The following is a 17,895-nucleotide window of genomic DNA, read 5'->3' as shown; positions in this document are numbered from 1 at the left end:
TGCTGGAAATTATTTTCTTGAAAATATTGTAGAGTACTCATAAGGACTATAGGAACAGTCTGCTGTAGTGGGTAGTTTGCTACAGTGAATTTCTTTTAGCATGGCATTGTAGGTGCAGAGCTTTTGTTGGGATATTAGTAGTCTGTTATTGTGAGAGAGTTGGTTAAGAGGGTGTCTGTTATACTGTGAGTTGACTGTATCATTAAAGTCTGCTAATTACAAAATTCACTAGTTAACTTTGCTTAGTTTTCTGCAAACTAAACATTTTGCAGTTTTAATACAAGGCTGGTCTGAAACGTTCTCGCGTAACAATAAAAACGAATCTATAATTTCAAAATTATTTTTATTTTTTAACATAATCTCCCTTAAGACTAATACATTTATTCCAGCGATGCTCCAGCACCATTATCCTGTCCCTGTAATGGTTCTCAGTAAGATCTGCAAAATATCTCTCATCATTATCATCATCAAATTCCTGCCATGTACCCTCAAGGGGTGTACAGGATATGACAGTACTACATGAAAAAATTACATCATTACTAACTTCCTATCTACAATTTTCCTCCAAATCAGTCTGTTACTTGTCAAGACTCCAACATTATCAGATCTTATATTTCTATCATCTAAGGCACTTTGTACCGTATCAATCCACCTATATCTTGGTCTTCCTCTGGGTCGTTTTCCTGCCAACCTGGCAGAGAACACTTGTTTTGCTAATCTTTCCTCTCCCATTCTATTTAAGTGACCATACCATCTGAGATTAGCTCTGCTAACGCATTCCTGGATGCTGACAATGTCAAGTTCTTTCCTAATATCCTCATTTTTAATATGATATTGCCATTGATGCCATCTGTTCACGCCTCTAATCTTTCTCAGGACTCTCATATCTGCGGTCTCTAGTCTTTGGTCAAGTGTTTTACTTCTGACCCAGCTCTCAGATCCATAAGTTAAAATTGGTTTGAACACAGTCTTGTATACAGCTAATTTAGTGTTCCGACTAATTTCTCTCTTATTCCATATGAATTTATTCAATTGACTTCCCACCATACCAGCTTTGCTGATTCTGTTGTCTATTTCTATATTTAGTTTACCATCTTCAGTAAAAATTGTGCCTAAGTAGCTGAAATGTTTTACTTGTTCCACAGGTTCTCCATTCACAACACAGTTGACATTTTCAATGATTCTGCCTATTTTCATTGTCTTTGTCTTTTTATTGCTGACCTTCATACCATATCTATTACAACAGCTATTCAATTTAGTCAGAGAATCTTGCAGACTTGTAGCGGATTTATTTAGAAGTATAACATCATCCGCATAAAGCAAAGAGCTGACATTAACATCTCCAATTTTGATATCAGGTTTAATACCACATTCCTTCATAATGTGATCCATATAGATAATGAATAACAGATGGGATAATGTACATCCTTGTCTCACACCAGATTTAACATTAAACCATCTTCCTGAACATCCTTCAATTCTAACTGCTGACTCACAACTCAAATAAAGACTAAGTATTGCTTGATATAATGCCCCATTGACACCATATAACTGCAGCGTATTGAATAGCTTCTCTCTTAGCACCTTGTCATATGCCTTTTCCAAATCGACAAAACTTAAATACAGATCTTTGTTATATTCCCATGCTTTCTCGACTATTTGTCGTAAAGTGAAGATCTGATCCTGACAGCCTCTATTTGGCCTGAATCCAGCTTGTTCTTCACCAAGCTTTTCTTCCACAATTCTTCTCAACCGTTTCTCAAGTATACTTGCATAGATCTTACCAGGAACACTCAGTAGGGAAATACCTCTGTAATTCTCACATTCAGTTTTATTTCCCTTTTTATATATGGGTACTATGAGAGCTCTACTCCAATCATCGGGAATTCGTCCCTCTGTTCAGGCTTTCTGAACTATGCAGTGCAGCCACTGTAAGACTCTTATACCACCATACTTCAGCATTTCTGGTCGAATATCATCTACTCCTGCTGCCTTTCCACAGTTCAAGCCTTTGATGGCTTTTTCTACTTCAAGTATGGATATGTATTCCTGACTGCATGCCTGGTCAGTGTTTTTTATCACTGTGCTGTCATCACTGCTTGTTTCATTTAGCAGTTTTTCAAAGTAATTACTCCATACTTCAAGGATATCTTTTTCTCCTGTTTTCATTTCACCTTTATCATCTCTAATTCCTTTTACAGCACTCTTTCCTCCATTCCTAATCTTCTTCAACAACCTCCAGAATATTTTGCCACCTTCTTGATATTTATTTTCTATATTCTTGCCAAAGTCCTCCCATGACTTTTGTTTAGCTAGTTTTACACACTGTTTAGCTTTCTTACATTTGTCTCTGTATTCTGTAAGAGTAAAAGCTGACTTATTTGCCAGGAACTTTTGATATGCTTTCTTCTTTTCCTTCACTGCCTCTTTAACTTCCTGTGTCCACCAGGGAGTTCTGATTTTTTTTATCTTTGCACACAACCTCACCACATGCCTCTCTGGCAGAATCAATCAATGTTTCCTTCAGAGTTTGCCACTGAATCTCCAAGGTTTGATTCCTGTTCTCAAACTCTTTCATTTTCTTTTCAATAATATTTCTGTATTTTAGTCTACAGTTTATATCTGAGAGCTGCTCAACTTTTATTCGCTTTAAAACTTTCTTACATGTTATTCTTTTCAATATGAAATTCAATTTTATCCTGCTCAAGACTAAATAGTGATCACTTCCAATTTCACTTCCTCTGTACACTCTGGTGTCCTGCACCAGGGAGAAAACATAACTATCAACAATAACATAGTCAATGAGACTTTTCTTATTCCTAGCCTCTTCTCTCCATGTGAATTTGTGCACATTTTTATGTTGGAACATGGTGTTAGTAATAACCAGTCCATGTCCTGAGCAGAAATCCAACAGATATTTGCCATTATTATTAGCTTTGCTCTTTTCTCCAAATTTTCCCAAAATATTTTTGTATGTCTCACAATCATTTCCTACTCTACTATTTAGATCCTCAACAAGGACCAACTTTTCCTTTTTCATTGTGTCAGTTGCTTTTTCTAAAGCCTCAAAAAATTCCTCCACTTCTACCTTAGTAGAACCTTCTGTGGGACCATAGGCACAAATAAGTCTCATTGTCCAGTTCCCCATTCTCATATTTGCCCACATTACTCTACTTGAGACTGACTGCCATTCAAGAAGATTAGCCTCGTATTTTGTGTTGAATACTATGGCTACTCCTTCTTTTCCTTGATTGTTATTGCCTGAATATAACATTTTGTATTTATTGCTCAGAAAGATCTCACCAGTTTTGGTCTTTTTTGTTTCAGTCACCCCTATTATGTCAATCTGGTACTTATCTAATTCCTCAGCTAGCTCCATTTCTTTGCCATTCAGGCTTCTTACGTTGATAGTACCGATCTTTAACTCTGGTGATGTTGAGTTGGGGTTTGTTTTCAGATTTGTTCCAGTAGCTGACTTTTCGCTGTTCGCCCTGGTTCCCTGGCGAAAACAACGGGGGCCTTGTTTAACCGGGCGACGCCCCAGCCGGCATGAAATTTTGTCATGTTGTACCATCATTTTTTATTTTGGTTTAACCAATAAGAATACAATTTGGTCGGCTAAATCCCAAATTGCCAGCCCATCCTCGTTCGTTCAGTATCAAAGTAGATACCCAACAGGGTGCACCACGAGAAGGTGATGATTGGACATTAGGTCAGAAGCCCTGGTCGGTTCTCCGCATTCCTTTAAAGGCTATGTGGAGGTCTCCTCTCAGTTATACAGCTTTGACCCTTAATAAAATACCTCTCTACAGCTGCAATCACCTCTTGATTTGAAGAAAAACGCTGACCAGAGAGGAAGAGATGAAATCAGAAGGAGCCAAATCTGGGTAATAGGGTGGATGTTCCAACAATTAATCATGCAGATCCCTTAATTTTCCCATTGTCAAAACACCTTTGTGGATAGGTGCATTGTTCTGATGAAAGATGATTTTTTTCTTCTGCAAATTAGGTTTTTTCTCATGAATTTTTTCATCAAGTCTGGTTAAAAGATGGGAATAATATTCCCCAGTTATTGGTTTATTCTTTTCAAGTTAATTAATAAACAAAATGCCTTTAGCATCCCAAAACACCAATGCCATGACCTTTACTGCTGATGGAACCAACTTTGTCTTCTTTGCCACTGAACAACAGGCTTCTGTCCACTGTTTTGACTGCTGTTTGGATTTTGATGTGTAATGGTGAATCCAAGTCTTATCTATAATAATAAATTGATGCACAAAATCAGGTTTATTCTTGTTAAAACTCTCCAAACACTGTTCAGAGATTTTCATGCGAGTGTGTTTTTGATCTGCTGTGAGCAAGCACGGCACCCATCTTGCAAAAAGCTTTTTCATTTGTAATTCTTAATGCAAAATATATCCTACACATTCTTTTGAAATGCCTATAGTCTCATCAATTTCATGCACTTTGACTCGCTGGTCATCCACTACCATATCGTGCACTTGATCAATGATTTCTGGTGTTGTTACACTTTTTTTTTGGACATCCTTATGTGGATCATCTTCAAGGATGGTACGGCCATGTTTAAACTCGGCAGCCAATTTCTTATTTGTCAAAAACAAAGGAGAAGAGTGCCCATAAACTTTTATGAACTTCGAATGAATTTCTTTCGGCGTTAAAACTTCTTTTACAAAAAATCATTTTATAACCTCAAGATACTCAATTTTATCCATTTCAAGGGATACACCCCACACTTTTGCTTCAGATAGCTGTATAAAACAAACTACTTGATAGAATGACTTGCAATTTCACATGGATGCTTATGACAGATGTACCAACTTAGGGAAAAAGAAAAAAAAATTGCCAACAGTGTTGTCATCTATGGTCGAGGCCGAAAACTTTTCAAGTGCACCCTCGTATATCAATAAATCATAACTGTGATGTTGTTAAGGCTGTCATCATCAAAGTAATGAATAATGTAAGGAGATTATATATGTGTATTCTCAAGAATATTTATTACAAAATTAAACTGTAAAGCTAATAAAGAAAATTCCAGATCTTTTAAAAGCCAGTTCCTTAAGTCTGTCAATCATTGACTAGTTTTAAATGATGGAAATTCGGTTTTTAAAACCCTGAAAGTAAGATAAACTGACCAATTCATACTACATATAATAACATGCCAGCTGAGGTTTTGGATCATGAAATATCAGAAATCATTTGCTGTATACTTTCAGCCTGAAGTCTTCAAAATCATTGTCAACAATGAACTCAGCTATGAATGATGACAAACAGTGGACTTGCTACCTATAAATTAGAGGTAAAGGAATTCCATTCGCTCCACTTGAGGGATATAAATCAGTTCTAGAATTTATTTATGTATAAACACTATGCCATGCTTTTATCCACTAGTGCAGAACCAAATTCACAAAATATATAGACAAAATACATTTATAACAAATTAGTTTATCAAAATATACAGTCTTCAGGCCTTCTCATCCTGAGCATCTGATTAGTTGAAGGGTAGCTAATTGGCTGCCTGCTGTACTTGTGTCTAAATTTTTTCAGCAAGGAGAATAATTCTTTTTGATGCCATATTCTTTTCATAAAATACTTTTGAATAATTTTTAAAAACTTGATAAAATAAACATACTCGCCCCTCTTTCGATGGGTGAGTATGTTCATTTTGCCAGGACACACATGCTTCTGAAATATATAAATGTATAAAGATATGTGTAATTTAGTAGAAGTGTGATTCCTGATTAGAGTGTTGTGAAAAGATAAGTTATTTGTTAATAAAACCTTAGGAAACAGCATTTAAAAGTTGTGTTAGACTTCATTTGTGAATAATAGCACAATGGCTTAAGGGTCAAAGCTGTATAACTGAGAGGAGACCTCCACATAGCCTTTAAAGGAATGCAGAGAAACGACCAAGGCTTCTGACCTAATGTCCAATGGTGCACCCTGTTGGGTATCTACTTGGATACTGAACGGGTGAGGATGGGCTGGCAATTTGGGATTTAGCCAACCAAATTGTATTCTTATTGGTTAAACCAAAATATAGAATGATGGTACAACATGACAAAATTTCATGCCGGCAGGGGCATCGCCCGGTTAAACAAGACCCCCGTTGTTTTCGCTAGGGAACCAGGGCGAACAGCAAAACGTCAGCTACTGGAACAAATCTGAAAATAAACCCCAACTCAACATCACCAGAGTTAAAGATCGGTACTATCAACGTAAGAAGCCTGAATGGCAAAGAAATGGAGCTAGCTGAGGAATTAGATAAGTACCAGATCGACATAATAGGGGTGACTGAAACAAAAAAGACAAAAACTGGTGAGATCTTTCTGAGCAATAAATACAAAATGTTATATTCAGGCAATAACAATCAAGGAAAAGAAGGAGTAGCCAGAGTATTCAACACAAAATACGAGGCTAATCTTCTTGAATGGCAGTCAGTCTCAAGTAGAGTAATGTGGACAAATATGAGGATGGGGAACTGGACAATGAGACTTATTTGTGCCTATGGTCCCACAGAAGGTTCTACTAAGGTAGAAGTGGAGGAATTTTTTGACACTTTAGAAAAAGCAACTGACACAATGAAAAAGGAAAAGTTGGTCCTTGTTGGGGAGCTAAATAGCAGAGTGTGAAATGATTGTGAGACATATAAAAATATTTTGGGAAAATTTGGAGAAAAGAGCAAAGCTAATAATAATGGCAAATACCTGTTGGATTTCTGCTCAGGACATGGACTGGTTATTACTAACACCATGTTCCAACATAAAAATGTGCACAAATTCACATGGAGAGAAGAAGCAAGGAATAAGAAAAGTCTCGTTGACTATGTTATTGTTGATAACAATGTATTCTCCATGGTGCAGGACACCAGAGTGTACAGAGGATTTGAAATTGGAAGTGATCACTATTTAGTCTTGAGCAGGATAAAACTGAATTTCATATTGAAAATAATAACATGTAAGAAAGTTTTAAAGCGAATAAAACTTCAGCAGCTCTCAGATGTGAACTGTAGACTAAAATACACAAAGATTATTGAAGAAAAAATGAAAGAGTTTGAGAACAGGAATCAAACCTTGGAGATTCAGTGGCAAGCCTTGAAGAAAACCCTGATTGATTCAGTTAGAGAGGCATGTGGTGAAGTTGTCAGCAAGGATAGAAAAATTAGAACTCCATGGTGGACACAGGAAGTTAAAGAGGCAGTGAAGGAAAAGAAGAAAGCATATCAAAAGTTCCTGTCAAATAAGTCACCTTGTGCTCTTAGAGAATATACAGACAAATGCAAGAATGCTAAACACTGTGTAAAACTAGCTAAACAAAAGTCATGGGAGGACTTTGGCAAGAATATAGAAAATAAATATCAAGAAGGTGGCAAAATATTCTGGAGGTTGTTGAAGAATCTTAAGAATGGAGGAAAGAGTGCTGTAAAAGGAATTAGAGATGATAAAGGTGACATGAGAAAAAAAAAAATATCCTTGAAGTATGGAGTAATTACTTTGAAAAACTGCTAAATGAAACAAGCAGTGATGACAGCACAGTGGTAAAAAACGCTGACCAGGCATGCAGTCAGGAATACATATCCATACTTGAAGTAGAAAAAGCCATCAAAGGCTTGAAATGTAGAAAGGCAGAAGGAGTAGATGATATTCGACCAGAAATGCTGAAGTATGGTGGTATAAGAGTCTTACAGTGGCTGCACTGCATAGTTCAGAAAGCCTGGACAGAGGGACGAATTCCCAATGATTGGAGTAGAGCTCTCATAGTACCCATATATAAAAAGGGAAATAAAATTACATGTGAGAATTACAGAGGTATTTCCCTACTGAGTGTTCCTGGCAAGATATATGCAAGTATACTTGAGAAACGGTTGAGAAGAATTGTGGAAGAAAAGCTTGGTGAAGAACAAGCTGGATTCAGGCCAAACAGAGGCTGTCAGGATCAGATCTTCACTTTACGACAAATAGTCGAGAAAGCAAGGGAATATAACAGAGATCTGTATTTAAGTTTTGTCGATCTGGAAAAGGCATATGACAAGGTGCCAAGAGAGAAGCTATTCAACACGCTGCAGTTATATGGTGTCAATGGGGCATTATATCAAGCAATGATTAGTCTTTATTTGAGTTGTAAGTCAGCAGTTAGAATTGAAGGAAGTACAGGAAGATGGTTTAATGTTAAATCTGGTGTGAGACAAGGATGTACATTATCCCCTCTGTTATTCATTATCTATATGGATCACATTATGAAGGAAAGTAGTATTAAACATGATATCAAAATTGGAGATGTTAATGTGAGCTCTTTGCTTTATGCGGATGATGTTATACTTCTAAATAAATCTGCTACAAGTCTGCAAGATTCTCTGACTAAATTGAATAGCTGTTGTAATAGATATGGTATGAAGGTTAGCAATAAAAAGACAAAGACAATGAAAATAGGCAGAATCATTGAAAATGTCAACTGTGTTGTGAATGGAGAACCTGTGGAACAAGTAAAACATTTCAGCTATTTAGGCATGATTTTTACTGAAGATGGTAAATTAAATATAGAAATAGACAACAGAATCAGCAAAGCTGGTATGGTGGGAAGTCAATTGAATAAATTCATATGGAATAAGAGAGAAATTAGTCGGAACACTAAATTAGCTGTATACAAGACAGTGTTCAAACCAGTTTTAACTTATGGATCTGAGAGCTGGGTCGGAAGTAAAACACTTGACCAAAGACTAGAGACCACAGATATGAGAGTCCTGAGAAAGATTATAGGCATGAACAGATGGCATCAATGGCAGTATCATATTAAAAATGAGGATATTAGGAAAGAACTTGACATTGTCAGCATCCAGGAATGCGTTAGCAGAGCTAATCTCAGGTGGTATGGTCACTTAAACAGAATGGGCGAGGAAAGATTAGCAAAACAAGTGTTCTCTGCCAGGTTGGCAGCAAAACAACCCAGAGGAAGACCAAGTTATAGGTGGATTGATACGGTACAAAGTGGTTTAGACGATAGAAATATAAGATCTGATAATGTTGGAGTCTTGACAAGTAACAGACTGATTTGGAGGAAAACTGTAGATAGGAAATTAATAATGATGTAATTTTTTTCATGTAGTACTATCATATCCTGTACACTCTTTGAGGGTACATTGCAGGAATTTGATGATGATGATGATGGCTCCCAAGTCATTTTTGTTCAAGGAGTTCAACTTCAAAGATTTGGTGTAGTGTAATGTCTGTGAAATGTAAGCATTATTGATGTGAATGGACAGGGATTGAAGGCAACAGTGCTAAGAAAGTGCACAGGATATGTTTTGAAAGCAAATGCCTGAAGTGTTAGGTAAGGCCAAAAGAGTGAGAGCAAAGTGGTAAACATAACAGAGAACAGGCATGAAAATGTGTGTTGGAGATAGAGGATAAGAACGAGAAGATAAATAAATGTGACCAGAATAAGAAATGATAGCATGGATGATATGGAGGATGAAGACATGGTTGTAATGAGAGAGATATATGTTTATGAGTGTTTCTCAGGATAAAGTATGAGCTTAAGAGACTGGAGAGAGATGCTTGGTGAGTAGTATGATCTTGAGAGATTGGTGAAATGTGTGTGGAGTGGTACCCCTGAAAAGAGAAAGAAAAAAAGAAGAGATATGAAGAGGGGAGTAACGAGAGTATTTTATAGAATAATTCCAAGAAGAGTGCTTCATGTGACAAAAGCATGCTTTCCAGGTGTGAAAATTAATATTATAATTATAATTCATTGTTTGGCAGGTATGAATGATCTGAAGGGTGGTAGTATGAAGAAAACAACGAAGAGTATTCTTTCTTTAAAGGTTACAAGGTGGTCACAGCATTCATAGTGAAGAATTTATGGAGACACAATGAACGTAAGAATAATTACTTAACATTAAGCAAGTAACAATCGATGTTTTGACCTCTGTATTGAGGTCATCATCAGAAAAACATACATATGTACAATATACAAGCTATATGCCACTGCATTATACAAGAGTAAAATAAATCTAAATGTTTGTTAATCGTTTATTCTAGCCCAATCTCTGGTGGGAAAAAAAAACAAAAACAGAACTACGTTAAACAATTTCTACAGTCCTTTTGTACTGAGATTTTCTTCTGTCTAGGGTTGTTCTGGTTGCTATATGGGTTGAAGATGGGTCCTCCACATTCTTGGAATAATTAATCCATCATTTTTGTTCAGATTTGGATGATGTTTCAGCATTTCAAAAGCTTTTTTTTTTAAATTTTCTTTCAAACCATGTTTTGGTGCAGTGTAGGAACTCAGCACCTTTCCTTTTCACTAATGTCCCGAGATCAATGATACTATTCTTCTCTTACAAACATACTTCTGTCCGATATCGCGGCTCTCTTTGCCCACATGCTCTGCTCCAGGTATTTCATGTGGCAAAATAATTTTACAAAAGGAAGGTTGCCCCCCCCCCCCCCCCCATTGGATGACTTTCACATGGAAGACTTCGAGCAACGAGCTCTAGATTCAGCCAGCCTAAAACCCAAAGTCTGGCTCAGATATGTTGTTGATATTTTTGCCATTTGTCTCCATGGATGCAAAACATTAAATACATTCCTAAGTCACCTGAACAAAACACAAACATATCCAATTCACCACTGAAATCGAAAACAACAACTCTCTTCCTTTTCTAGACACACTCGTCACACGTCTTCCCTCAGGCTGCCTCTCCTTTGCTGTCTACTTAAAACCTACACATACATAAAAATTCATATCACCATCCAACAGAAAAACTAGGAGTAATCAGCATCCTCAAACACAGAGCCCTAACAATTTGCTACAATGCAAGCTCTGAACCAAGAATTTGATATCATTAACCAAACATTTGTAAAAAATGGATATAATAAAAAACAGTTCAAAAGATCCTCCATAAAAATGCAAAAAAAAAATTACAAGAATGCCATAGCCATACCCTATTGGGGCATTTCAGAAAAAATACATAGAAAACTACTTAAATACAACATTAAGAAATTTACTTAGCTCCTCCAAAGATCCTCTTCCATACCTTGCCCACACAGGAGTTTATAAAATTCAATGTACCTGTAACCTTCCTTATATAGGGGAAACAGGACACACCATCCCAATCAGAAAAGATGAACACCAATGCCACATTAAATACCTCCACTATGGTAAAACAGACCTATCAGACCACACACTCCAAACATGCCAGAATTGACTGGAAAGGCACTAAGCCCCTACACTGTGCCAAAATCTGATTTGAAAGAAAATTCAAAGAAGCTTGTGAAATGCTGAAACATCATCCAAATCTGAACAATACTGTAAAATGATGGAGTAATTATTCCAAGAATGTAGAGGAGGACCCATCTTCAACCTATATAACAACCAGAGCAACCCCAGACAGAAGAAAATCTCAATACGAAACGACTGTAGAAATTGTTTAATGTAGTTCCGTTTTTTTTTTCTCACCAGAGGTCAGGCTAGGATAAATGATTAACAAACATTTAAATTAATTTCATTCTTGTATAATGCAATGGCGTGTAGCTTGTAGCCTTGCAGAAGTCCAACCCCACATCCGAGACATCTGCCAACATGCAAGTGGCAAGAAGTAGGCAATTGCTTTGTAGGGTGAAGCTCCAATATGGTAGCATGAAAATCTTTCTTCCTGCCTAATCCTGCTTCCCACCCCCCCACTTACTGGTCTGTTATCTTACCAAAGTTTTCTTTTGTCTAATCCTGCTACTACCTTTTTTTCCCCCGCTTGGATTGTTACATTAAACCTTGCATAGAACCCCTGAAAATTGCTGGCTAAAGGGGCTCCGGGACATCCAATTTCATGAAGAGCGTCTGTTCTGATCAGAAACATACTACTGCATCTGGGGTAGCCAACGCATTAAGAACTGCAGCTGCAGTCTGGGATCTCAATGAGAAATATGCTATGTGAACTCTCAACAACATACTTCAGCTAAACATCAATGGCACTCAAAAAAAGATGGAACTTAAGAACATTTTATACAAAAATAACATCCACATTGCATGTTTACAAGAAACGAAACTAAATCAAAATCTGAAGCTTCAAATCAAAGGCTATTCAACATTAAGGAAAGACAGACTGGATCATTCTGGTGGAGATCTAGCTATACTCTTACAGACCAAACATGTTAAATATAAAGAAATCATATAAACTACAAACAGCAATATAAATAGTAACAAAAAGGCTCAAGCAGTCAAGATATTTCCACCAAAATGTATTATTACAATAGTCAATGCATATCAGCCAGATAACACAGATATCAATACAGAACTAATTAAGCAACCAAGTCAAACAATGTCAGATACAAAGATCCTTTTAGGAGATCTAAATGCCAAAAGCCCAACTGGGCTCCCCACAACTAGATCAGAAAGGAGCACAAATAAAAGATGTAATTGATGATCTAAACCTTGAGATCATATACAACAAGCAAAATGCATACCTGTCAAAAACAGGAATTTACAAAGAATTTTATAACTGCATGATACTCAATTTTATCCATTTCAAGGGATACAGACAACGCTTTTGCTTCAGACAGCTGTATAAAACACAGACCTTGATAGAATGACTTGCAATTTCACATGGATACTTATGACAGATGTACCAATTGAGAAAAAAAAAAAATCGTGCTGATAGTGTTGCCATCTATGGTCAAGCCTGAGAACTTTTCAGACCACCCTCGTAATCAGTAAACAAGAAAGATGAGGAATAGAATTCTTGTTTGCATTGGTTATTGCCAGCAATAGGAGAGAAAATGGCAAATTCACAGGTTTGTATGCATATACAAAATTGAATTTGGAAGCCAGCAGGAAGGGGTATCTGAATGAGCAAAAGAACAATGTGTTAAAATAAAAATACATTATTCATTATTAATCTTGAATCACCCCCACTACATTATTCTTGAAAAAGTCGAACACACAGCAAGTTCACAGTCACCATCTGCTGACATTTTTCCCCCATGAAATGGCCAACACAGCAGCATATCGCTGGTTCTGTATATACTTGACTAGTATTTTTTTTGTTTGTTTGTTTGTTTGTTTCCTTTATTCTTTAATTTTTAGTTTTTACTGATTATATTCATGCTTCATTTTAAGAATGCATGTATAGAAATTCACATAACTGAGCTTCATTCCCAACAACTTTTCATATTGTAAGTTTTGACACAAATGCAGATCCAAATATCCTGTCACCCCTACTTTTTGAAATTGCATTACCAAGTATGGCTTTTTAAACTAATTCTAATTTAATTTAAATTTATTTTAAATGTAAATGTGCCTATGGTTAGAAAACAGAGGAGCAACATAAACCTAACTTTCAGAAAATTTCGGTATTATTGAATAAGATTAATTTTTCTGACTTTCATTTCCTTTGTTTTCAGATGTGATATATGCCACATGATCATTCTTGCCCTCTATGAGATGATCAAAGTATTATGTACTGGCATCCTGCAATTCTAAAACCCAAAAGAGTAGCTGATAGAATTTGGTATATCTTTCAAGCTCTGAAAATTCTTCTCTCTCTCTCTTTGAATCATAGCACAGGTAAATTTTAAAGGATTGTTTTCTTTCCTTATGAGATCACATGGAATGTATGGATGAGTAGGAAGGACAACAGAACTTGACAATGATAACCATTATCATCAATAAAGAAAGGGGGGGGGGAATCAATTCTTCACATGTACAGGATACTTTGACAGTATCACATAATTAACTTCATAGCTTCTCCATAACAATTTCACTGAAAATAATTGTTTGTTTGTCAGGTACTCAACATTAGAGATCTCATATTCAGTCTTCTAAAATAGCGCTTCCCAAACTGTGGGATGCAGCCCCTCTTGGGAACATTAGGTTTTGTTGAAAGGGGGGGGGGGGGGCATGAATTAATGAAAACAAATTGAAAATGTTTTAAGACTAAGTAGATTTTTTATCTTAAAAGAAAGGTATTTATGTTTTTATTATTTATTATTTCTTTTTTGTTATTTTTTATATTTTAATGAAAAAAAAATCACACATTGGCGCGGGTTCACAAATTTTGCTTCCCGCGTATTTCACTGCTTAATGAACATTAGTAAATATATCCCGATTCATATAAGTTTCATTTCAAAACAGAAATCTAAGAATTGCAGTTTCAAATATTTCACCTGATATTGACTTTTTGTGTAACAATATTGAAACACATCCCTCACATTAAACTGCTATTAAACTTCTTTTATGTTTTTAATTCTTACTTTATTACTAATCGTTTTAAGTTTCATGCGCTTGTACTGCAAATGTACAATAACAATATATCTATATAAAAATATGAAATAATGTGCCATGTCAAATGTGCATGTAAGACTAAAATGTAATATTTGCATTTCATTTTTGCAATATTCGCTGCATATGTTTTGTATTGAATATAAATACAATAAATATTATAATAATATATGTCTATATTACGATTTTTTTTGAGGAGGGGGGCATAAAATATTGTAATTTTTCCAAGGGGAGGGGGGCCTGACATCCAGAAGTTTGGGAAGCACTGTTCTAAAACATCAATTCACATAGGTATTGTTTGTCCTGCCAGTCTTTTTTTTTTGTGTGTGACGTTAAACCCATTTTGCTAAGCTTTCTTTTTCTTTAGATTAGCTCTGCTTGCACATTATCTAATGCTAATGATGCCAAATTCCTTTTTATACAAGGTGATCAAAATTAAAGTATCCCTGTTTCAGGCCTTGGACTGCCACCCAATGATCCAAAATTTTTGCAAAAGTTTGCAAGAATACATTGTGAGTCAAATATAAGCAATATTTGAAAAAAGTTCCAAAATTCATCACTGGGGGCACTGTATGATGTACCAAATGTAGATGCAGTAGTTTTTTTGTATAAAGAGAAAAGTGACACATGCATAAATAACAGTTTTATTCACTTCCATTATGCATTCATGGGGCTGTACTGTTCACTGCACTCCCCTTCCTGGTAAGACACAAACTGCATCCTTTGCACATTATACTGTCTTTCAGCACTGCAAGTTATCAGGATGATTCCAATAAACCGTCTTTGAGAAATCCCCAGAGCCAGATATCATGGGGGGGGGGGGTAAGATCAGGTGAATGAGGTGGCCATGCAGTGGGAAATGCACAGCAGATCACTCTGGTTTCCTTGAAATGTTCTCGAAGAACCTTCTGTATGGATCGACTGATGTGTGGAGAGGTCCCATCCTGCATGAAAATGACTGAATCATGCATAGGCACTGCTGTAACTGTGGTACAACCAAATTGTTTATCATATCATGATACCACTTGGCAGTAACCGAGATGGTCACAGGACCCAACTGGCAAATTCTATGTTCGGTATCCACACTATGTTGTGCTAAGCCAGACTTTTCAGGTTTATTATAAGCGATGTAAGACTGATATTCCTGTATACACAGCTATAAGTTTTAAAAGAGGTATACCATGAGTAGACATATCGATAATCCTTTCATCTTTTGTATACACAGCTGTTTATTATTCCCCACCCCCTCCCCCCAAAAAAATAACTACTCTGCTTCTATTTCCTGGTGGACTTTAATGATAGTTACAAATTCTCCTCCTGCTTTGCAACATTAACAGCACTGTAACATTTATTTTTAAATGATTATTGTATTCTACCTGTATGTAAATTTTTAGTATTAGCACTGCCAACAAGGTAGCCAAAATGGAAAATTTTGCGCTGAAAAATAAAAATAGAAAATTTTATATGAGCATTTAACTTCAGTAATTTTAGTATGGCTTTACTTTATGCCTATATTCATGAAGAGATTTGTCACTGTCAGATTCCAAAATCAGACTGGATATAGAATATGTGATTGAATCAAGAAAGAACGAAAGCTCATACAGCAGATGTTACACTTCAGAGAAGAGATGAAAGGACAAATTCACTGACAAATTCATTTGCAGATGCACACATGTGAATGGTTTGTGTTTTCTCTAGCACCCTTCTTTTTAAGAAGCAATTCTTGAAAAATAATTCTAAAAACATGAAGTGGAAAGGTTTTCACGCTCAATAGCATTTGGTCATCTACTGTGACTATTACAGGAAAAAAAAAAAGGTTTCCATTAGTAGCTCAAAATAACAGCATTGCTGTAATATGCAACAGACATTAACTACCAACAAGCCATAGCTTCTAAAATATTTAGTCTTCTTAAAAACTTATTCATATACTAAATGATAATTTTTGCCCTGACAAGGACAGTTTGATTTGACTACCAAAACATGGAGAAATGATAACTTTTTTTTTACCTTTTTTTAAAAAAAAGTTTTAAATTAGATATGTGGAATCCTTTCACTTTTATATTATTTAATTTCAAAATGACTGGCTATTTAACTTTCAGTATCATATAATCTCACTTGATATAGGAAACAAGCACTTAAAAAAGGCGGTCACAAAAAAGAATGGATCCATGTATATAGTGTTATTGATTAAAATCAGTTTATAAAGCTTCAATCATTATGCTTATAAGGGATAACACTAAAAAATTTTTAACACAACTGAGTATCAACAGATGAATAATGCATTGTAAAGCAAGAAACACTTACATGCTAAATACTGTTGGCGCAACCTGGTGCAACTGATCCATACCCTGTTGAATATTCATAATAGCTTGGATTGCCTGAGGATTTGTAATTATATTTTGAAGCTCTGGATTTTGAAGCTGGAAAAAAAAAAAAGCAACTAAAGTTTTCTAGTGGAGAAAGATTTTCTAAGTGAAATTTTCAATTAACAATAATTTAATATTTTTAAACGAATTAAATGATCATAAAAGCTTGCCCTCTGAAAATAAATCAAAAACAAACAATTCAAAAACTGGCAATTTTAAATCTTTTTTTTAAGTACAGTAAAACCCCGAAGTTACACGGTAGGTGGGACCAACAAAAAGCACGTAAGTCAAATTCACGTAACTCGGGGTATAATTTTGCATGTAATTTATATATACAAATATACAATTGGGACCAAAGGTTTACAAAAACACCTATATTTTTAAAGAAATATAATCATAACTGTAGTTTTTCATATATAAAAAATAAGAAAGTTATTTCGATGTCAATGGTTTCATAAAATCTAATAGATTCGTCTGACGGCATAATGTCTTTTTTTTGTCGTGCAAAATTTCTTCATAGAAATTAAATAAAATTTCTTCATAGGAATTTTTTTATTTCTTGCCTTGTGGCTACAATTTGTTCCTTGTTAGAATCTATGTCCTCCAAAATCTGTAAACCTTTCTTTTATGATTGTTCTTACTGTGGATTCCTGTAGTTCTAGAAAGAACTTCAAAGAAGTTCTTTCTAGCAAAGAACTTCTTTGCTAGCTCACAAATTTTCATTCCGCCTTCAAAATCCTTAATAATGTTGATTTTTGTTTCCAAAGTCAATGTTTTTCTTTTCTTGCTAGCAGTAGAAGAATCAGACTTGTTTCTTTTGGATGACATTATTATTTTTTATGTGATAAAATTTTTATGAAGAACATAACATTAAACAATCGCAAGGTTTGTAGACTATAAAAATCGTGTATGAATGGAGACTGCGTGAAACACATCAGTGCTTGTTCACAGCTTGTGTGACACTGGCGAATGCGGCCGGCACCTGAAAGATACGACTAGTGGTGAGGTGTGAAGCGGGACGGAAATACGTACATATAATAAACCGCGTAACTCCGATTCGCATAAGTCGGGGTATGAATGTATTTGTTAATTATTTTGATAGTTTTATTTTGTAAAATTAAATCTATTCTGATAACTACACAAATGCAAAATGTGTAATACTGTAAATATAAATACCTTCTGTCTGGTTCGAGCTTATGACTTCTTTAAAGTAATGATTTATGAATTTTAGTTTTTA

General features: G+C 35.5%; 1 protein-coding gene and 1 long non-coding RNA gene across 5 annotated transcripts in view; one reads left to right on the top strand and one right to left on the bottom strand.

The window, feature by feature from the left end:
* The window catches only part of Ubqn (ubiquilin), a 249,211-nt gene that overhangs the window by 42,557 nt on the left and 188,759 nt on the right, over positions 1-17,895 (bottom strand). The window contains exon 12 of the mRNA XM_090403922.1: positions 16,597-16,712. Within this exon, the coding sequence (XP_090260048.1) occupies positions 16,597-16,712 (116 nt within the window). The remainder of the gene's footprint in view (positions 1-16,596; positions 16,713-17,895) is intronic.
* Positions 1-17,895, top strand: part of LOC150099677 (uncharacterized) — a 128,209-nt gene that overhangs the window by 40,711 nt on the left and 69,603 nt on the right. Inside the window, exons 3-4 of one of the 4 annotated variants that reach the window (XR_016549366.1) lie at positions 5,235-5,317; positions 13,416-14,407. The exons of 2 other annotated variants lie outside the window; for them this stretch is intronic. This is a non-coding gene — a long non-coding RNA (uncharacterized LOC150099677). Of the gene's footprint in view, positions 1-5,234; positions 5,318-13,415; positions 14,408-17,895 lie in introns of those variants that run through there. One more of the 4 variants, XR_016549369.1, reaches the window with a different exon arrangement.

Source organism: Typopeltis vanoorti, chromosome 14 (genome assembly GCF_054136105.1).
Source record: "Typopeltis vanoorti isolate ZY-2024b chromosome 14, IOZ_Tvanoo_1.0, whole genome shotgun sequence".
In the NCBI taxonomy this organism is placed as follows: domain Eukaryota; kingdom Metazoa; phylum Arthropoda; class Arachnida; order Uropygi; family Thelyphonidae; genus Typopeltis; species Typopeltis vanoorti.
The sequence above is the reverse complement of the archived record's forward strand: the minus strand, read 5'-3'. Positions and strand labels throughout refer to the sequence as shown.